The following is a 21,449-nucleotide window of genomic DNA, read 5'->3' as shown; positions in this document are numbered from 1 at the left end:
GTTTGAGAATGATTGTCTCTTTGTCCCTGGGGTTGATGGGTGCTTTCAGGTAACAGTGTTGTCAGTGTTCAGCATCTCTGAAAGTGAGGGCAGATGAATTGCAAACTCAGGGTGCACTAATAGGAGGTTTCCAGGTGTGATCACATACTTGGGAATCTGGAAAGCTCTCAGCAACAGCAGCAGCTCCACATGATCTCCTTGGTCAGCTCTGCGAAGGCAAACTGGCCCTTTTCAGAGCCAAAATATTCTTGTGAGGTGTGCCTTTCATAGCTGCACAGATGTTGCTCCATGAGAGCAGAGGCTGAAGCAGTTGGTTCTGCAGGTAGGTTTGCTCACAGTGCCAGTGAATGTCTATACCCCAAGGAGAGCCTAAACTCCATATGTTAACTTGGAATTCTCTTTCCCAGATCAGCACGACTACCTGTTACTCGAGCATCTCTTCTGTAATTTCAATAATCCAACACTCAGAAGATAAAAGGGAAAACATGTCTGTTTCCCCAGGGAGAGGCTTCTCTAAAATGCAAAGTATAGCTTGTATTTTTGCTCCAGTGCACAAGGTGGAAGGTTTGGGGAGGTTATAGTAATATTTAAGTGTTTGTTAGAACTCTTTGAGAAGACAAATTAAATCCTTGTGGTTTCTGGCTCCAGTCTGGTATCTCATTATCCTGTACAGATCTGGGAGGAAGTTTGCTCAGTTATTAATATCAAATTTCTTGCCACTTTTCCCAAGGCTGGCTGGCATCTTGGGAAGCTGCATGGTGTTAAGGGAGGAAGACTTAGGAGGAAAAGTGTTCAGGGAATTTTAGAAAAAATAGCTTTCCTTTAAAGCCTCAACTCTGCAGAGCAGAAACTTCAGTAAAAAGTACCATTTTTAGGGGAGGGAGGTGGTCACAGCCACTGTTAAATCACAAAGTGCTGGATACTGCCAATGAAATCTGTATGGAAGACGCCAGTTTCTCCTCCCACCTTTCCAAGCTGTTGTAGGCAAATTCACCCCTAACTAGTAAAGACTCTGGGGGTATTTGTTGGTGTTTTTTCCTGTGGATGGTTGTGTTGTATTCCCACTCTTCAATTACAGCAAGTTCTTGTTTTCAGAGTAGGAGTGGAATGTTCTGCCTGTTTATTCTTGGGAGAAGATATTTGTCTTTATGAGCTCGTAAAACTATTAAAAGACTCTGTTTTCTGCTCTCTTCGGGATTACAGACTTTAGAAGTTGCTTCAAAACAAGTCTCCTTGAGCTTGGGGCAGAAGGGGTGTGACTGAGCTGCTTTGATGGTGGAGGATGCTCTAGGTAGCCACAGGATGGTGTGGTCTGGGAGATATTCTGAGCCAGAGGAGTCTGACACGAGTCCATGTTGTGCCATTGCCTTGGAGATTGTTACATGAAAGCCAACAGCAGCTTCAGGCAGGAGGTCCCTGGGGGATCTCCTGAAGGTGGATCATGTGCACAATTCATCTCAGGATCCTCTGCCTGTCACAACGAGGCGCCCGCAGTCCCGAGGCAGAGAAACACGAGCGCTGCCTCCAGGGCTGGCAGAGCCCCGAGCCCCTGCTCAGGGAGCTCCAGGGCTGCTGGGCCTGCTGCCCCATGGGACCCACAGGCCCTTCCCACCTGAAAGCCCAGTTCCTTTCCCTGCCTGTCTTCTGCCAAAGGCTCACCAGACTGTGGCTGCATAGGGAACAACACCCAGGTCTGCCTGCTGCCTGCCACTCAGGGAAACTGTTCTGGACCTTTTGTAGCCAACTCCAGTCCTGGCTGCTGAACTGCAAGTGACTTCTGGGTGTGCACTTATATATAGAGTACCCTCCTCCTTGCTGATGGTTGATCCACAGCTTGACCTTCTAAAGTGACTCCTAATTATCTTGTCTGTATTTCAGTTCCACAGCTTACTCAGCAGCTTATTAACTGCAAGTTATGCTGCTGTTCCCACAGCTTTCCAAGTAGAAGTATCTCCCCAGAAACCTGCTGCTTAAAATGCAGGAAATCTTATTTAGGGGCTTATCTTGAAATTGTTTTACTACTTATTCCTCTGTCAGCTGTTTTCTGTCCCCCTACAACTCTGGCATGTGCAGAAAAGAGTAGGAATTGTGCCTTTGAGCTTTACTTCTGGCTATAACCTTTGTTTGCTGTGTAACCTTGGCCAGTCCTTTTATGCCTCTGAGACCCAGGTTGCCTCCAGTCCTTACTCATACTGGTGTAGTCCAGGTGCAAAGTACTACTTACAGACCCTGTGCTGTAATTTACAGCAGCACCTCTGGAAAACTTTGCTGGTGTGAAGAGTAGCTGCCTCCATGGGAATGAATGTCTTTGCATGACCAAACCCTGCAGTGTTATGTTGCAGGAACCCCTCTGCTCCAGCTGCCTGAGGCTTAAAAGGGTTTTCAGTCACTTTTCTGCCTTTCACTGCAAAGCTACCTCTGGGCTGTGGACCCTGCTGAGCTGCCCAGGTGAAGCTCTGAGTTGCCATGCTCGTTTGCTTCTTACCAGGAGCACTTCTGGACAAGCTGAGCAGGTAAGTGATGATTCTGTCAGTGATGGTGTCAAAAATATTGGTTATTGGTCAGCAACAGCTCTTGAGCAGAAATTCCTGCTCTCACAGCAGCACTAAGGTGAGTCTGTAAGTGAAGTGTCACAGGGAGTTTCCCACCTGTGACTTCTGCCAGCAGGTCATTTGTTTCTGTGCCACCCCTGTCCTCTCTGTCTTTAGACTTTTATGACAGAAAGCTGCCCCTCTCCCTTAGGCAGGACTGTCATCCTGAGTTTACGGCCTCTTTCTGGAAAGTTTCTAAAGTTCAGCCTCATAACTCAGTACAGAACAAGCGAGGCTGAACAGAAAGCAATCTCGTGCTTAAAATAGTAAATCTGTCAAGGCAACAACCGAGCAAGTGCGGGGGCAGCGCATGGATTTGTAATTCAAGCAGGGGTTTGTTTGGAAAATTTCTGCTGCTGGGAAGAATGTCTTGGATGAGAAGCCCCATCACCTTTGTGGCTGCCAGGAGAGGGCGGCAGCAGCGCCCCGCGCCTGCGCCCGTCCAGGCTCAGCCTGGAAAAATGCTTCCAGGAATTGCCGTCATCAGCCCCGAAGCCAAACTCCCTTTCTCTCCCTGCATGAATCATGCGGATGTGAAGTGCTTGTGTTTCCGGAATCCAGCTGAATTTATTACAGGATCATCTCTTCCACTCACCTGCGTGCGTAAATCTCAAGCATTTCTCAGATGCGTCCCAGTGATCCTCTTCCCTAAAATTGTACTGCGGGGTTCGTGCGTGGTTGGAGGCCCTTAAAGTGCACAGGGCAAGTGCTCAGGAAAGCCAAAGTCGTCACTCCTTGGAGAGAAACATCCTCTCCTCCCTCCCAGCTGTGCTGGACCTGGTCCTACCTGCTGGTATTTTTAGACTGGAGAAATCTGAAGCGTAGCCACGAACTGTGGGAGTGTTATCAGTGCTGGGAGAACTGGGCATGGAGAGGGTCAGCCTTCCCCTGGTGTTCTGCAGTTACAAAGCAAAAAACCCATCGGCCTCTTGAGCTCTGGCTATAAATAGCCCCAGGGAACAGCGTGCCCTGGCAATGGGAAGGCAGGCTCTGCGCTCCTGCTGCCAGCACAGCACCCGTTCCTGCTCAGGGGGTGACTTATGGAGCAGAGAAGGCCAAAGGGTAACTTCTCAAGGTAAAAAAAAAAGAGGAATGCACATGCAGTTCCTCTTTTTAAGTTAATAGTCAATGAGTGTGTGAATGTTTCCAAAGGTTTCCTCTCCTCTGCCAATCTGCAGAGGATGTGAGTAGTTCCAGCTCACGCTCCAAGCCTGGCTTTGTTTGAAGTGAAGCAGCTCTGGAGATCCCCTTGAGAGTCAGCCAAAAGACAGTCGTCACATTGACACTGCTCTTTGTGGCAGCTGATCCCAGTGCCAGGGATCTCTCTGCTTTACTCACTGACTCTGTGCCCGTCCTCCTCCGTCTCTCCCCCCAACTCATAGCAAGAGTCCATCAGCCTTGGTTGTGCTCCTGTGCTCGGCACAACCTCCAGCTCATGGGGCCAGAGCAGAGATGAGCATTTGGAGTGGGGAGAAAGAAGGAGGACTATCATCTGTGCTTGGGACTAAAGTGCTAAGCAGAGGAGAGCTCTGCATGCAGGAGAGCTGCCCGGGTTTAACTTGCATCTGTTTGGTCAGATGGCCCAAGCTTCTGTGTGAGCATGTTCAGTGCTTAGTGTGGACCTGGCTGACCTCTTCCTGGCCAACTTCAGACCAAATGAAACACAGCAAGAAAATACAAGCACCTACATATGGCTTGGTGTGGGTTTGGGGTCGTGTCACTTAGACCAGCACAGGAAAAACCCTTAGAGAAGAACCGATCACATCAAAACCGCGGTAGCAATCTCAGAAAACAAAACACCTTTTATTCCTGTGGGGAGTTGCTGTTTCTCTCTGACAGCAACAACTTGGGGTTAGGAAGGTTGTAAGCAGGGCAGTAACGTACCCAGAGCTGTGGGAGCAAAGCTGGCCTGACCCAAGGCAGACCCAGCCTAGTTGTCCTCCCACCGCCAACGATGAGGGGACGATTCCCCTTTGGACAGTTTTCTGGAACTCAGTTTCCTCCGCAAGGAGGAAAATTTGTCTCCAAGAACTTTCCGTAGCCCAGTGTTGTCCCTGGCAAAGGGCAGGTCCTTCCTCGTAGCAGGCAGCTGTCCTGTAAACATTTCCCACTTAGCCAGGGCATCCACGGCCTTGTCTACCTGAGCCAGTTCCTCCTCGGAGACGTTCCTCTCCAGGGCAGCGATGCACATCTCCAGCCACAGCTCATAGTCCTTGATGGTGTCTGTGGACTTGGCGGGCCCAGCGAGCTGGGGCTGGCTCTGTGCCTCTGCCAGGGAGCAGGGCTGCTCGTCCTGCTCCAGCTCCTGGCCTATGGACAGGCCCTGGCTGCACGTGTCCGGGGTCAGCGGCTCCGACAGGGAGGTCACGGCCTCGGAGTCGTTCTCACAGCCCATCCCGGAGTCGGAGCTGAACGGAAGGATGTCCTCCGAGGCAGACAGGTCTGATGACTCTTTCCTTGGCCATGTTGTCAAGACGGTCTGTGTCCAAGCGTAGAGCTTCTGTGGTGAGAGGGAAAAAGGTTTCATTGTAGAGAATGAGAGAAGCCAGTTACACCTTTCCCAGTGTTGGCCGGGTAAACCTGTTCGTCTTGGGTGGCCCAGCTTCAGCTGCCACAGTCCTCTCTGCCAGAAGATGGGTTCAGGCATCTCGTGGTCACCCTACCCTGGCTTTCTCTTATCTCATTTTCTTGGAGCCAATGTCTGTGGCAGAACTGCCTTCAGTCAGATGTGGACTTTATCTGCCCTGTTATTGAAGATGGTAGGAGAAAACTGCACCAAATCACTCCCTGCTCTGTGGATGCGATCTCCAGGAGAGCCAAACGAGTGCCTCTCCAGAGGAAGCCGTGTCATTATAAAAGCTCCTGAGATAGTGGTAAAGAATCTTGTTTCATCATGTTGTTAATGCCTGTGGTAATGTGCATTTTATTCCTAAGAATAGCTCTTCCCCTCTCGAGCTGAATTGCACAAGTGGGAAGGCCGGGCTCCAGGAAAGAATTAATGAAAGGAAAATGTCTGAGACAATTTCCTTTTAAAATATTAAATGCTACAATGAGGCATAAAACAGATTTCTCCTGGCACATTTATTCCTTATGCTTTAGGGAATGAATTGCAGTACTCCAGTCATCCCTGGATAAAAGGTGATCTCTCCCTGTTGACAGTGTTTGGGGGCAGAGGGGGGGGGAGTTGTGTGTTTTTTGATTTTTTTTTCACACCCCTGTGGCCTATTTCTTCATCTTTACTTTCTGTAGCTCTCAGCTGATACCTTTGCACAGCCCTTGGTTGCTCTAAGGAACAGCAGTGACAGTATTAGCCTGGGATGCCACCCCTGGTGTTCCAGGCTGGGTCCATCCGTGCTCAGCTCAGGGTGAGCTGCAGTGTTGGAGGAACAGGCAGGAGCTTCCCAGCCCCGCAGAGCTCCCTTCTCCCGCAGTGCCCTGCTGCTCCCTCCCCCTTCCCTCCTCTATTGCTCTCTCTTCAGGCAAGTGACAGAAAGGATAAAGAGCTCAAATTGAGTGGGTGGGAGAAATCGGCCCCGGTTCTCATTTCAGTCTGTGCATGAAGCCTCGGGGAAGAATTTCATACAAGAATAAAATGGACTCTTTCAGCTTAGTTAATCCACCCTGCCCCCTCTCTCTGGGACAAGAAAAATTGTAAAGGGACAACTTTTCTCCTGCCTCATCCCACCTCCAATGGCCCTTCCCTCCCTCTGGGTTTATAAAACAAAGGCGGTGCCAGAAGCTGCAATGGGAGCTGGACTGGGGGACAGCAAAGCTACTGGAAGGCTGCAACCAGCCTGTGATTTTATAGTGCCTCTTAAAATTCCCAGGAATAGACAATCTGGGAAGGAATCATAGCTGCTACTCAGCCCAATTCCCAAGAAGAAAAAAAGCTGTGTAAATGTGGATGTTCAAACACTAGATATGAGTTATTTAAGGCAAAAGATGATTGACTAGAGATCACAACCAGAACCATGAAATTCAGTCTCTCATCCTTTGGGTGGTTTATTGATTTGGACTTCAGGTGGGTTTTTAGGGCTGCAGCCTCCTCCTGTGTTCTCCTGTTTAACTAGGAAGGGACAACCTCTGCATGGATTTTGCTTATCTACAGGCAAGAGCATTTGGAGTGGATGCCCACCCTAAGGATGTCACTGAGACCTGTTGTCTCTGTGTGTGTGGCCACTGCAACCTCATCGAGGTGCCACCTCCTGAACAGCCAGGGATGCTGCAGAGGCAGCAGGCAGAGATGTTGGTTGTGGTGGGGAAACACCAGGAGAATTCATTTGTTTTCGGTTTTCAAGATGACTCATGCTGGAATCAACAGCTGTGATGAAAAAAAAAGGAGTGTGTTTCTGAGTGCAACTCAGATAAATAAATAAAGAGAGGGGCTCATTCTGCTGCATAAGGACTGGTTTCCTGCCCTATGTGCTGCTCTTCCCATAACAGTGTCTCATTTCCAGACTTCAGCAGTGTCTCACCTGCTGCTGGTGAGGCACAGCTAAGGTCTGGCATTTCCTGGAGTTGTTAGGAGTGTCTGGGGCTGTTTTGAGGCAGGTGGGGATCCATGATAGTTTTCCAAAAGGAAATGTGACTTCAGACTTGCACTTAACGTTCTTGGCAAGTTAACTTTGCTGGCTGATATTGTCTCCAAATGCTTTCTGCTCTCTTCTGTCAGGTTCCTTAACTATTTAATTCATCTCTGGCATTTATGTTTCCTCTCAACATTATGGCAAAGCCTCTTACAGAGATTATCACAACTCTCTTATTGTACTTGTACTATATCTAGCTGAGCTTTGCCTTGTCAAGGAAGCAGATGTGACACTTGGCAAGTGTATCCTTCCTTCAGGTTTGTGTTCCCCATTTCTGGAGGATGCTGAGCCAGTTACAGTATTTGCTGGAGGTGTAAAAGCAAAAATGTTTCTAGAAAAGCTTAATTCAGGTAGCAGTTAGTTTTAGTCTAGAAAGCACTGGCTGGATGCTGACAGGCTGGGGGGTTAAACAAAGCAGAATTTATTCCTCTGTTAGAGGGCAGTTTAGACTCCTCTTGGACAGATGCAGGGACCAAACACCCAGAGAGTCAGAGAAGGGTCTGACAGCACCACAGAAAAGTAGCAAAACAACACCAGTGTGTATTTTCCCACATCCTTTGCCGTGGTTCTGTGTGTCTGATTGCAAGTTGAATGAAACTACTGGCATCCCCTTTCTCATTCTGCTCCTATCTTGTTACAAATACAACCCACAGGCTTTAAAATAGGCAGCCGTGGAAAATCCTGTCTCTGAACATGATGTGTGTCAGACAGGAATTACAGGCAGGGAGAAGATGGGTGCTGAGTGAGAATGGTGACATTATTTCTATTACACCAGCCATTTGGCTACTGAATCCTGCTTTTTAAATCCTGCTTTTTACAGAGCAGAGGTGGAAAACCCTTTGCAAAAGCTAAGGGTGTCTTAGCACTACTCCTGATTTGTCTAAATGTGATGTTAGCAGTTGTATGGGTGGGAGAGAAGGCACAAAAGGTGAGTCTGTGACCCTCCACTTATTAGGGGGTAATAATTTGGGATCCCTTCTCATGTCTTTAAACAGAGGAATTGCAGCACAGTACACATTTAATATTTCCTCCCTGTTCCCAGCAGCCCCAGAGAGGCAGAAATCCAGGGTGGCACAGGAAAGGGTGTTGCTGTGGGAATTGGTGCTCGCTGCCGCTCCGGCTTGGAATCTGCCTGCCCTCCCCACCTCACTTCTGAGAGTAAGAAAACATAGTTGGACTGTGGCAGTGCCCCGTGGGAAGAGCCAAAAGCCCTGGAGCTTGTGCAAAGTGCTTCCTTGTGACCAACACCCCCGTGTTCAGGTGTGAGCTGCTCCCTTAGCACCTCACCCTGGGAGCGCCTGCCTTCCCCCTGCTGCTGCAGCACCTGTACCCCGTGCTTTGGGGGGAGCTGCCCTGCTCCCTGCTCTGCCCCTCGCTCCAGGGGGGGCTGGGGGGTCTTACCCTGTAGCGCTCGATGAGTTTGAAGCCCACGACGTGCTGCAGCTTCCGCAGGCAGATGGGACACGGCTCCAGGGGCCGCAGCAGGGCCTCGTCCAGGCTCAGCGCTCCCTGCATGATGCACTGCAGCCAGCGGCAGGTCCCCAGCCCCATCAGGTGGCAGATCTCGTGACAGGTCACCTTTCAGGAGAGCAAAAATCACAGCAGTGCGTTGTCATTCCTGCTTCCACTGCCCCCTCCTCTTCCTCCTCTGCTGCTCCACTTTCCCCACGCCCTGACGGTCTAAACCAGCTTGTTGCTCAGCTCTGGCAATCCTCCAGCACAGGCTTTTCTGAGGTGAATGGAGAACCTGGCTCCCTTCTCCCAGCTCCCCCAGCATCCCTGTTTGTGTTGTGGAGAAGGAAGGGTGGGTGTGGGAGAAGCAGCTGTGGGAAGCCCCTGTGGGCAGTGTGTTTGGAGCTGTGGGGCAGTGCTGCTGTCGCTCTCCACCAAGGACACTGTGGTTCTTGGAGGTTTTTTGTTGTTTTGGGGTTTTTAAGGAGGAAAACTAGTCCCACTGGGGTCTGAAAAGAGCAGCACAGTCCATGTGAGAAATCTGAGAAGCATTATTGGCAATAACAGATCTGGGCCCTTCCAAAACAGATGCTATTAACATTTGTGCCAAAGCAAAAAAAACTAAGCTGGAGTCAGCTGGCCAAGCATTACTGCCTTGGGAATTGGCAACCATGGAAAGGCTGAGGATGGAGGATTCCCTTCGTTCTCCGTTTGCCACCTAATCTCATTGGAAATTACTGCAGGGAAAGACCTCAGACTTGAAAGTCCTGAGCAAATGCCAGGGGAGCAAAGAGAAATGGCATCGAAGGTGCTGGTGTGGCTGCTCCACGTGGGGCAGCTTTGGGAGGAACACCAGAGACAAAGCTGGCCCAGGGGAGATGCTGGGATGAGGGAGGACAGTACTCCTGAAGAGGATGTGATGGAGATGAAGGGGGTTTAAGGGCATCTGCATATATTTATATGTGCAAACCTGCCTCAGGTATCTTTCTCATCCATCCGTGTAACAGGTCTGGCACATGGACCTCTCCCCTTATGGATACCAATGTCTGAGGAAGAAGTTACCCCTTCCCAGCCATTAATTAGTTACACACAACTCCACCAGATATTCTGATTAACTCCAAGTTCTGAATCAGCTCACAGATCCTACTGGCCCTGCACTGCCTGGCAAGCAAAGTACTCAGGATTACCCAAGCATGAGCCTGGGAGCTGGGCAGGGGTTTATCTCAGTGCTGCTCCATGACATAACCTGGTGTAGTGGAAGGTGTCCTTGCCCATAGCAGGGGGTTGGATCTAGGTGGTCTTTAATGTCCCTTCTAACCCAAACCATTCTGTGATTCTGTGATAAGGCAAGTCCTGTAGCTTCACTATAACTGATGGTATTGTTGTTTGCACAGTGCAGTAAAACACAAGCTTTTTATGTCTGAATTAAGTGTGTGGCCTTAGCTATGATTGCCTGTGCCTTCTGGGAGCAGAGTCTCATTCCTGCTTCGCTGGGCTGAGACACAGATTATGCCCAGGCCTGAAATATTTAACCCTACAGAGGAAGAAACGTGGGGTGCAGGAGCTGGCTGGTCCTACCTTACAGCACTGGACCATCTCCTGGGCACTGAACTGCAGCGTCCGGTCTCTGCTCTCCTTGAGGACTTCACACAACTCTTCCTTCTGCGTGGGTGGGTTCAAGCTGCTACAACCAGCCTGGGGAAAATCCCCAGAAAACCTGGCAAAGCTGCAGACTCCCACTTCTGTGAAGAGAGGTGAGTGCAAGTTAGGCATCTGCTCTCTTACAACTGTCTCACCTTAGGCAGCATGAAAATACAGCTGTTGTAGCACAGCACAGTTGAGCATTCAGGGTGTGATGAGACTCCCTTCCAAAAAGGTCCAAAAGGTTTGTAGCACCTTGGATCAGGAGCCCCAGATCCCTTAGTTTTAAGTTGGGAAAACCTAGTTCCTCTTATCAGGGATTGAATAATAGGTTAAGGATAAGATTTGGCTATTCCAGCCTCCCAGGGAAGGCTTTTTGGGACAGTGCTGCCTTATTCATATGCAGTGCAAGATCATCATGGGATACCAATCCCACCTTGTCCTGGCAGGAATTTGCTGAACGTGAAGCTCCAGGTCTCACATGGATAAAGATCCAGCAGAGTAAGTCCAAGGACACACAGGGCATCCATGGGCTTGTTGTTCTTCAGGAAATTCAGGATCCCATCTGGAAAAATACAAGAGAGACATTCATTAAAATGAAGCATCCCTGGAAGGCACCTAAGAGCCAGAATTTCTGCTGCTCGTGGGGAGGAGGATGTAATCCAAGCCACAGGCAGACAGAGCTGCTCCATTCATTATCTCAGATGGAGAACCACAGCTGTGGAGCCCATCCCCTGAAATCAGAGCAGACCTGACTTTGGAAGTGGTGCTGAGCACAGACTTAAAACAAAGCAGAGCTAAGGGCAGGAATGTAGGTGAATTGGGTACTAACCCATGGAAATAAGCACCTGGGAGCAGAATTTCCCTTCAGGCATTTCAGAAGGGAGCTGGAACAGCCACATGGCTGCAGTGCTGGGCTGTGCTGAGCATGTGCTGCCCGTGGTACCTGCAAACAGCTCATTCCAGGGGGATGTTTGTGCAGCAGGAGTTTGGCAGGTGGAAAACCTGTTTCCCCAGGGAGCTGTGACACTTGAACCCAGGTTTCCTAACATGAAAGGCCAGTGAGTTCCCCACCTACACCACCCAGGCCAATCATTTACTTTGGCTCGGGGCAAGAGATGGGAGAACTCAGACTACACCAAACCAACAGTACCTTCCCTTGGAGCTGATCCGATCGCTCTGCAGAGCTGGACCTAATCATAATAGCACCAAAAAATACAAACAGCAGAGGAAAATATGATGAAAGTCACTTTGTTTTTCATTCCTATTTCCAGCCTCAAAGCTCTGGGCTTTCCACGGGAACAGGATTTCTCCCTTTTCACTCCCTTCCTCATCCCCTCCCTGCTCTGGCAATGCAGGGCTGTTTCAGGCATTTCCTAAGGGAGGGCTCGTGCCCATGTGCCAAGCTGGTGCTTTTATGGGCTCCCTGGTGCCAGGTCCTCACCTGCATGGAGCTGCACCCTGTCGGAGTCCCGGCTGTGGCGGAAGCAGCAGTGAATGGAAGAGACGGGGATGGAGGGAAGGCACTTCACACGGAGACCCAGGAAGAAAGACTCGACACAGCTCTGGAGGGAATCCAGCAGCGAGAGCCCAGCAGGCCCTTCGATTAAGTCTGAGAAGAGAAACTCTGTTATCAGCCCCTGAAAGGCAGGGTGAACCACAGGGTCTGAAGGGATTCTGTGGGACTGGCCACAGCCACTGGGGAGAGGAGGCAGGCTGGGTCATTCTGGAGTTAATTGCTCATTCTGAGATGTGGCAGACACCTCTAGATGGTTATGGATATAGAGGAGAAGAGGGAGCTCTTCCTGAGAGGTGACTTGAGGCATTAGTACGCTCTCATTAGCAGAGCAGATATCTAGGAAGATTGTCTCTTGTTTATGAAGAAAGATTAATGTGGGAATGGGTGGCTGTGTTTAATGAACCATCAGGGATGGACCTCCGGAAATGCTGTATTTTCCAGCATTGTTTCATAGTTAGATATGTATATGTATATATATATATATGCATAAATTCATAGCAAGTCTCACCCAGGGGCACATATACCATTTATATGGGAGGTCTACCCATGGTTGTCATCATGGCTTGTGACCCTGGACTGGGGGTGTGTCAGAGCCTTTGCTACTACACTTATCTTCACTGGGGCAGTTGCATTTTGCACATTAGTCCTTAGAAGAGGGAGTTAGCAGCGCTCAGCACCACCCACCTCCCTCCTTGGTGGCTCAGTGCAGATGCCCACGTTACCTATAGGCTGCAGATAGATGTGCTTTCGGTAGAAGTTCTGCTTCCTCCTCAGCATGGCGTGGTAGAACGTCTCAAAGTCCTCGGGGGCATCGGGGTGGCTGAGGATCCAGTCGAAGGCCGTGCGGATGAGCAGCGTGCAGAACAGCGTCCTCTGGGGGTTGTAGGCCTCGGAGAGGAACAGCTTCTCCGCCCTGGAGAAGGCCTTGGCATAGAGCTCTTGCAGGGCGGGGTTGGTGGAGATCAGCGCATCCTTCAGCGCGCGGGGTCCGAAGCTGAACTCCTGGGCCTGTTTGCACTGCAGCATCGCGGAGGGACCGTGGCACTGCCTGAGGGAGGGGACATTGCCATCAGTCGTGGCCTCCTGAGGGACCTGCACACCTCCTCTGCTCTCACAGCAGTTCCCCCAACACCCCAGCTGTGAGGTTTGACTGGGAGCTTATCAGCACTGTGCTGGCCTGGAGCCCCGCACCTTGAGCAGCTCTTACAGGGTTCCCTTTGTGTGTGTGCAGACACCAGCTCATGGACTCTGTGCCAGTAGATGGTGCTCAAGAATGCACAGCCCCAGGTTGCTGCAGGATATCTGGAGCAAATCAGATGGTTTGATCGGTGTTTGGGGTTGGCTGATGGGGATCTGGGGTTTTTTTTGGTGCTCTATCCTGAGGGCCCAACAGGATGGGAAATACCTCTGGGTGTTGTGCAGCCGGTTGCACTGGACCTCGCAGGATGTGGGAAGGTGGTGCTGCTTTTTGCTTGGGCTAAACCATATCCCTTGGAATAGGTTTATGTCAGGAATGAAGAGGTCAATTGTCCTTTATCTGTCCATCAGAAGTCTGCACTTCTGACTTACCTGACACCAGTGAAAGCAGCTGTTCACTGCTGATGATTTCCTCTAACAGTTTAAATCTTAGATATTACCCTCGGACACCTTCTGGTTCACAGTGCTGTTGTGAGGCTGCAGGATTTGGAAAGGTTTGCCCAGCCTGACCTGCAGGTGGGACTTGGTGTGTGAGATTCCTGTGTGCTGGTGCTGCCTCTCTAGCAAGACACATACAGGCCCACTGCCATCATGTCACTTCATGAATAGCTTCATGTCACACCGTGTTAGCATCAGCAGGGCTGGGGATGATGTAAAGCAGCAAATAAAGAGCAAATGAAAGCCTGCAGCACAAAGAAATTAATTCAGAGCATCCCAGAAATATCCTCTCCAGGGTCCTTTCTAAGGCTGATGTTCTCCAAAGCTGCGAGTCAAGCACCTATTTTCCACTGCATTTTATGCACTTATGGAAATTCCAGTTGGCAGCTTGAGGAAAGGGAAGAAAAAGGGGCAACACAACCTCTTTGACTAACCTACGTCTGGATTTTTCCAAAGGCAGTAATTTTTTGGTAAAGAGGTCATTCCAAGTAGAACTGGAGTATTTTGGAGCAGTACTTCAGGCGTTGCCTACCACAGGTAAGTGCTCCACCTGTACTCAGCAGAATGAAAAACACACAGGTGTATGTGTACAAAAGCACAAGGTTTCTAGTAATAAATGTTATCTTCTTCTAGGAGACTTAATAGTAACTTAGAAGGACCCAGACAAGCTTTCTGGGTGGATACCAAATGCATCAACTGCTGACCATCACTGCTAAAACAGCAGCATTCAATCAGAGAAAAAAAAAGGATTAAATATTTCAAGGAGGAGCTGGTTAAGTCTATAATTTAAGTAGGTCTGCAGTTTAGCTCTGCCAGGTAAATGGCATTCAGTGGCCCTTGAGGACAGCAGTATAATTAAGAAAATTCAACATTTGAAAAAATAGTACCGACATGAGCCGGAGTCTTTCCTCAGTTATGCAGAGGTGGTTTGCACTGTAAGAGGAAGGTGCCAGCCCATTAAAATTAACACTGAATTCCTTCACATCTAGCCCTTGGGAAGAGAAGTGTATGTATTAGCAGTCCTTAAAAGGACTCGTTTTGTGTGATCTTTTTGTCTCTAAGGGTGTGTAGCCCAGAGAGGGAGCAGGAAAGCGGTTTTCTTTCATTTTTGCAAGCTTTGTATTTCGCTCACATTAAAGGCTGACAGCAGATGGCACAGGGGGATCTGAAGTGGTACAAGGGCCCTAATCCAGGGAAAGTTTAGAAATCAAACCTGAGATGCTTTCTCAGACACCTCTTTTTACTTCCCAGAGAAATGTACAAATTGCTCCTGCTGGTTTTTACAGGCAGCAGCAAGAGTTTGTGTGAAGTTGTTCTGTGTTTTGTCACCCAAATCTCTGCTCTTCTGACTTGCTTCCAGATTTGGGAGACAGAAGTGAGAGTCTGACCCCACCAGGTCATCAGGAGTTTTGCCTTGGGCAAGGTGAAGATTTTCCTAAGGGACAAGATTTCACTTGTTCTGCACAAACTTTAAATACAAGCATAATTTTCCTGGTCATATGCAGAACTTTCACTGGGAAACTGTTAGCAATATTCAGCTCCCTGAGGATGTGATCCTGTGAGCTACTGCCTGCCTGGTGCTCCCAGGGAAATGAGGGAAAGACTTTGCACTTGGTCCAGGTTGAGAGTGGTCTCGTCAAAGGGGGTTTCTGGAGCCTCTTTCATTGGTGTTTTGGGCGACAACTGGAGTGTGGGTCTGGGGAGGAGGAGCTGGTTAGAAAATGAATGGGTTTTTCTCTGCTGAATGGGAAGCAGCGAGGAGTGGATGTATGTGACAGCAAATACAATGAGAGCACAGTCTTGTAGCATGTGTTCCCCCCAGGCTCTCTCGTGGAATACAGAGTGAGCCCAAAGCTATGGGATATACATTGTTTCCCAGGACTCCCTAAAAGGGGATATTCACCCAGCTCCAGACATTCCCAGCTATGCCCATGGGTGTTTTGTGACGTTCACCATGCCCAAGGATGCCCATGGTGACGCTTTAGTGACTTGAAAGCTCAAGCGCAGGAATTCACTTGCAGGAATTCAGTCTGGAGTGACATGTGCCTCCTTCTCCTGGAGTGTCTGGGTTTGCTTCTCAAAGAATAGCAGCAACCCACTACATTCTCCAAATCCAACAGAATTATTTCTCTTTAGCAAGCTTTTCTAAAATACTTCACTGGAGAAAATGAATGCTTCAGAAAATGTTTATGGGCAACTTCAGCAGTTGAAAAAAGAAACCGTTTTACAACATTAACTGTAGTAGATGTTATTTGTGCTTGATCTAATATATGGATATGGTGTTTCATTAACTGAATAGTTTAACAGGGCTTTGTAATTTTTAGCTCTTCTTTCGAGAGTGCCTGGTTTAACTCCCTGATGCAGTGCTTCAGGAGGGAATGGCACTTTAGCTTGGATATTTACCCCTTTCTCCTCAGTTTTTTAGATGCCAAGATGGGGCTGAAGAAATGGAAGCACCAGTGCATCCTTCTGCCCTTCAGGTATTTAGGAAGGAGACATCATGCCTTTAAAGTAAAAAGCAGCTAATTTGCCTTCTTGTTCAATGACAAACTCTAGGACCTGGCTAATGAGTCCCAGGAAGGAGAAAGTAACTCTTTTTATTTAAAAGGCCAATAATTTGGAGTTACACTTGAGAAAATGCTTTAAAGATGATAATGTAAAGACCTGCTGCAAGTGGAGACATTCACCACCTCCACTCCCATGCCATTGTCTACTTTTACCCTTAGGAAAACATCCTATTCCCAATCTGTACTTTGTCATCCTGCAGCCATTTACTAACGCTAATTTTTCCTAAACAAGGAGCACCCATGTTGGATCATGTGAAATCTGTGAAGGTTGCACTGATGATCTTGGAGGTCTTTTCCAACCTGAACAATCACGTTTCATTCTGTGCAGTATGAAACATGTTTGTATTCTGGCACCTACAGGCTCCCAAAGGGCAGGGAAGGAGCCAGCCTGAGCTGGGAATTCTTATCCAGTTTGTGGAGACTCTTCTCTTTTTTTTTTCTTCTTCAAGTTGTTCATCATCACATCCATGCAGTGCAGTGGAACCACACACAGCTCAAAGGTTTGGGCACTTGGCTGTTTGTCTGCTGGGAACAGCCTTTTCCCATGATTATGTTGTAGGATCCCAGTTGTGGCCTTTCTGCTTGTGGGGTGGGATATGAGGCAGGAGCTCCAAGGACAGCATGCTCTGTGTGTCTGGCTTTCAGTACCATACAAGAGGTTTCAGCTCAGATTGGGCATATTGCACAAATCTGTTTACTATGGAATTTGACACACATTTTTTTCCACAGTGAGTGTTCTCACACAAAATGCCCCAAAATCCAGGCTCAGCACGTGACAGCTGAGCAGTCACTATGCTCCCTTTCCCACAGTAACCTGTTAATGTGCTTCATGTGCAATTCAGGTTACTCATAAATTATTCTCTTTGCAAATCAGACACATATAAATTATTCCCTGTAATTGAAAATTAGCTATGAATTATTCTTTTTGTAATTCCCAGATATGTCATTTATTCTCTAATATATTGACATTGCTTTCTTGGATAGATATGCCTGGGGCTGACAGTAACAGGGAAATTCTCAAAGGCCGAGGCAATACATACAGTGCAAGTATTTGGGATATTCTGACAAGACAGAAAGGGTCTTGTGTGCAGAAATTCTGTGTTGTACAGGTCCAGAAAGGGCACTCAGTGCATAATGGATTTATTTGGTATTGTACGGAATTTGGCCCTAACACTGTAGAGATGGTATTTGTATATTTTTTTCTGTTGGTTTGTTTGTTTGTTTTTAAGCTGATCATTCTGAAGTTGTTTATTTTACAAGTCAGCCTGTAAGTAATTTCTACGTCTGACTCTCCCAGGCTGCAGATGCACAGAAGGAGATTCCCTCAGTTCCATCCCGGCTCTTTTGAAGTATTTGGAGGCAGACTGACTTAACTGGGCTCTTTGGGTGTCAGAGGGATGTTAGTGGAGTCTCTTAAAACTGATTAATTGCCTTCATTAGGAGCTGTACTGTAAACAAGCAGTGATAGTGCAGAAAATTCATCGCCAGTCAACAGAAATGAAAAGCCCAGAGCAAACATAACAAGCGATAACTAATTATCAACACATGCCCTAGTTGCTTAATAGCTCTTTCCCTGAGATTTGCAGTTGGTGTCTGTAAGTGCTGCTCGAGGATCAGCCCCTCCTTGCCTGTGCTTCCCAGGATCACACTGATGACAGCCTGAAAGCAATTTTCTCAGTGTATTTGTTAACACATACAGAAAGAGATTTTCCTTGACTGAGAAGCTCTGGTCCAAGTAAAATTCTGACTGGTCCAGCTCCTTCCTCGAGGAGCTCAACACAGCCCCTCGCACCGAGCCAGGCTTTGCCTGCCGAGCTCGCTCAGCTGCTGGGGTCAGACCAAATCTGTTTGGCCTTGTTCAGACCTGAAATGGAGGCAATTTAGAGATGCTCAGCACTTCTCAGAATCAATCCCCTCTGCTCACAGAGAAAATACGCTCTGGACCTGATCAACTCTGTACTTGTACCCACATAGAACTGTAGCATCCTCTGTTCACTTCACATTAAACAGCCACAAAACACCGAGTCAGATCTGTGTATGTTCCAGACCATAAAGTCAGATAAAGCCTTCTGGCCTCACCTACTGCCAGATCCCAATAATATTTACTTGTAATGTCTCTAGAATATGTTTGTGACTTGGAAACAGATGGTATGTGTGGTCTCTCTCAGAAAGAGTCATTCCTGGTGCTGTGGAAACCTTCAGGGATTCAAACATGCATTCACTAGGAGGAGAATCTACCTGTCCTACTGGAACTGTGATCAATATGTTATTGCCACAAGGCTCAGTCCTGAAAGTTTGTCCTCCCATGAATCTGCCTTATAAATTAACTTGGACTGCTGGACAAGTCAGATGGACAACTCCCCAGTATGCAAAAAAGGTTTGCAAGATGAAAGACTAGATTTGTAAAGCTCATTAAATACCTAAGATGGAGACAGATGCTTCCATCCATCCTTATTTAAATATTCTTATTTAAGTGTTCTTGAGTACTTAAGAACACATACACATCCACTTTGCCCTTGATTTTGTTTTATGTGAGAGCTTGCTCTCTCAATACGCTCTTCTTCATTTTAATATGTATTGAGGACATACATTATCCTTAGTTCCAATCTTCTAAGGATTTTATTTATTCTGTGCTCGTACATAGTGCTACTCTTTTTTTTCAGTCCCTGCCATTTGAGGCTCTCTAAGTGTCATACAAGCATTCATGAACTTCTCTGTGCTACCCTCAAGAAAGCAAGCTGGCAGGATATGGCTTTCCCCCTCACCACCCATTTATTCATCATTTTCAGTGCCTTCTCTGCTCATTTTAGTCTAGTTAAACTGCCTGTGATGCTTCTCCCATGCACATGTGTGATGAAGGGTTGGCTGCATTCTCCTTCCCTTGCTCTGACACGGAACAAACCCCCCCAGTCCATGGCTGTTTGCTGTGCACTTGCCAACCCAAAAGCACCGAGCAGCATCTATCAGAGCTGTACAACAAACGCGGCACTGCAGAGATACCCGAGCTCTAATCACTCACAGCTCCAGGCACTTTGCTCTTCATCATATTTGTCTAGACAGACTAAATGGTCTCTGTGAGACAACCCCAGTGTTAGCCGGGAGAGAGGCTGCATTTTCCAGGTACGGCTAAGGGTAGGTGGTTGCTGGAGCACAGGCGTTATAAAAGTGGTTCATCACACGGTTCAAAAGCACTGGAAGGCTGTGCCTCCTCCCAGCATCGAGTGCTTTTTAAGTGGTGCCGCCAGGTAGGGGGTGTTTGTGGGCGTTTCACAGCCGAGGAGAAGGAGGGGGCTCCAGGGTGTTACTGCGACCAGCGCGGCTGCGGGTGACAATGACAGACCCCAAACCTGAGCCTTTATAGGGGCTGTGCCCTGACCACCAGCCAGCTCTGCCAGCCAGAGCTTTGCTGGGCACGAGGCATGTTCTGGAAGCGCTGCAAAAGCAGGTGCTGCTCCTGGGACACCTGAGCCCCCGTGATATGGAAAATGGGCTGTTGATGCTGATCCCCGGTGCAGGAATCGCATGGATGGGTGTGCAGGGAAGGAATAAGTCCCCCAGCACCTTGGGACGATGCATCGAGCACAATCCCCAGCACGGCGGGGCAGAATGCCCCGAGCTCAGCCCCTGGCAGCCCAAACCCCCAGGAGGGTACACCAAGGGCAGCCCCGGCACCCCAGGAGAGGGTGAGAGGAGAGTGCCCAGGTAGGACCCCTGGAGCCCGTGGGGGTGATGCCCGGAGCGCAGCCCCGAGCTCCCGGCGGGAGATGCGCCGAGCGCGGCCACCAGCCCCCGGCGGGAGATGCCCTGAGCGTGACCCGCCGCCACCGAGGTGGCCACCATCGCCCGTGGAGTGATGCCCGTCACGGGCGGAGCGATGCCCATCGCCCCGGGAGATGCCCCGAGCCCGACCACCCTCACCCCGGGAGCGATGCCCGTCACACGGGGGACGCCCCAGCCCGCACTCCACCCTCCAGGGGGGTCCCGCCGCATCCAGGGGCCGCCCGGACTCCCGTGCCTTCCCCTCCACAGAGGAGACCCGCCACCCCCCCGATCTGCCCAAGGGGCCAGGACAGGACTCACCGCCCGCCGGGCCGGGGCTGCGGAGGCCGGGAGGTGCGGCAGGGCCGGGGCACCCGGCGCGGGGCTGGCGAGGCGGAGCGGAGCCCGGCGGCGGCAGGAGGAGCGGCAGGAGGAGACGGAGGAGGAGGAGGAGGAGGAGGAGGAAGAAGAAAAGGGGGAGCAAAGGGGGGTTCGGCGCCGGGAGCCCGCGGGATTCGCCGAGCGGCCGCTCAGAGCCGCCTCCTGCGGGTGCGCGGGGCAACCACCGGGGGGCGGCGGAGGGAGGGGGGGCGGCTTTAGGGACCGGGCACGGAGCGGGGGGACACAGGGAAAGGAGGGACACCGGGAAAGAAGGGACACGGGGTGCCGGGAGGACACGGGGTGCGGGAGGCAGGACCCTTGGGGCGAGGGGCGGGACGGGTCCCGGGAGCGGCGGGTCCCGCCCGGCTGCTGGAGCCTGAGAGAGGAGCGGGAGCGCAGTCAGCCCTCGTCTGGGGAAGCGCATTCCCGCAAGAGCCCGGGGCTGAGCAGCGCGGCGGTGCCGGGGGGTGGAAACCCTTTAATCTCTGCTCTAATGAGAGCTGGGCGAGGAGCGGGTGTCTGGAGACCGGTTTTGCCGGCGGCTGGTGCCGTCCCCGCCCTGGGAGCCGTGTTTGCATTCGCCTTGATGCCTCGTTCAGAGCATCGCTCCCACATGACCTGGATGCATTTCTGCGTCCCACGATGTCCTTTAATTTGGGAATATTATCTCTTCTTGGGAAGGTTAATTACAATAAAGGAGTGGATCTCTCTTCCTATTTCTTCATGGCTTCATTTATTCTGCCTTTCATGTTTTGATCCCTTGAGTGCTTTGATCCCTCATTTCTGCCATCCTTAGATGGAAGGAAAAAGGAATACCCTGCCTGGGTATTCCTGGGTAAGTGTGTCCCTAAGTGACATAAACTGAAATTAAGGAAAAAAAAATATTTTTTACAGGCTCAGGAGCTGTAGTGCCCAAATGGCATTGGCACACCTGGCACAACCACAGGCTTTGCAAGGGCCAGGAGAATGTCCCAGTGGAGCCAAGGTGGCCATCGAAGTGCACAGATGTCCATGTGCTGTGCTGCAGGGTTAGCAAGCACCAGGATGAGACCATCCCTGCGTGCTGCAGCCTGTGTTCCCAGGACCTGCATTGCTCTCAAGGCACTGACAGCATCACTGGTGAAAAACTGCCCTAATTTGCTGCTCTTGTAATCAGGCCGAGGCAAAGCAGCAGCTTCTCCTGGCAGCAGCGGCTGCTCATGAATCCTCCTTGTGGGAAACCTTCCCGAGATTCAGCATGTGGGGAGGGCAGGAGAGAGTCCTAAGGCCTTGGAATAGCATCCTCTTCCACTTCAGCTGTTACCCCAAGCACAGGAGA

General features: G+C 49.8%; 1 protein-coding gene across 2 annotated transcripts; it reads right to left on the bottom strand.

Annotated features, from left to right (window-relative positions):
* Positions 1-4,357: 4,357 nt before the first annotated feature.
* Positions 4,358-20,127, bottom strand: AMZ1 (archaelysin family metallopeptidase 1). 2 transcript variants are annotated; one of them, XM_027656499.1, is made up of 7 exons: positions 20,072-20,127; positions 12,512-12,837; positions 11,715-11,882; positions 10,707-10,835; positions 10,208-10,371; positions 8,579-8,755; positions 4,358-5,091 (listed from the first exon to the last, which is right to left on the bottom strand). In XM_027656499.1, the coding sequence occupies exons 2-7, from the start codon at positions 12,813-12,815 to the stop codon at positions 4,522-4,524; spliced, it is 1,512 nt and encodes a 503-aa protein (XP_027512300.1). In that variant the 5' UTR covers positions 12,816-12,837; positions 20,072-20,127; the 3' UTR covers positions 4,358-4,521. The 2 variants fall into 2 exon arrangements, with proteins under 2 accessions (XP_027512300.1, XP_027512301.1); XM_027656500.1 differs by lacking the exon at positions 4,358-5,091 and adding an exon at positions 6,864-6,912.
* Positions 20,128-21,449: the final 1,322 nt, after the last annotated feature.

The sequence above is a fragment of the Corapipo altera genome, unplaced genomic scaffold (assembly GCF_003945725.1).
Source record: "Corapipo altera isolate COAL_440 unplaced genomic scaffold, ASM394572v1 104, whole genome shotgun sequence".
In the NCBI taxonomy this organism is placed as follows: Eukaryota; Metazoa; Chordata; class Aves; order Passeriformes; family Pipridae; genus Corapipo; species Corapipo altera.
The sequence above is the reverse complement of the archived record's forward strand: the minus strand, read 5'-3'. Positions and strand labels throughout refer to the sequence as shown.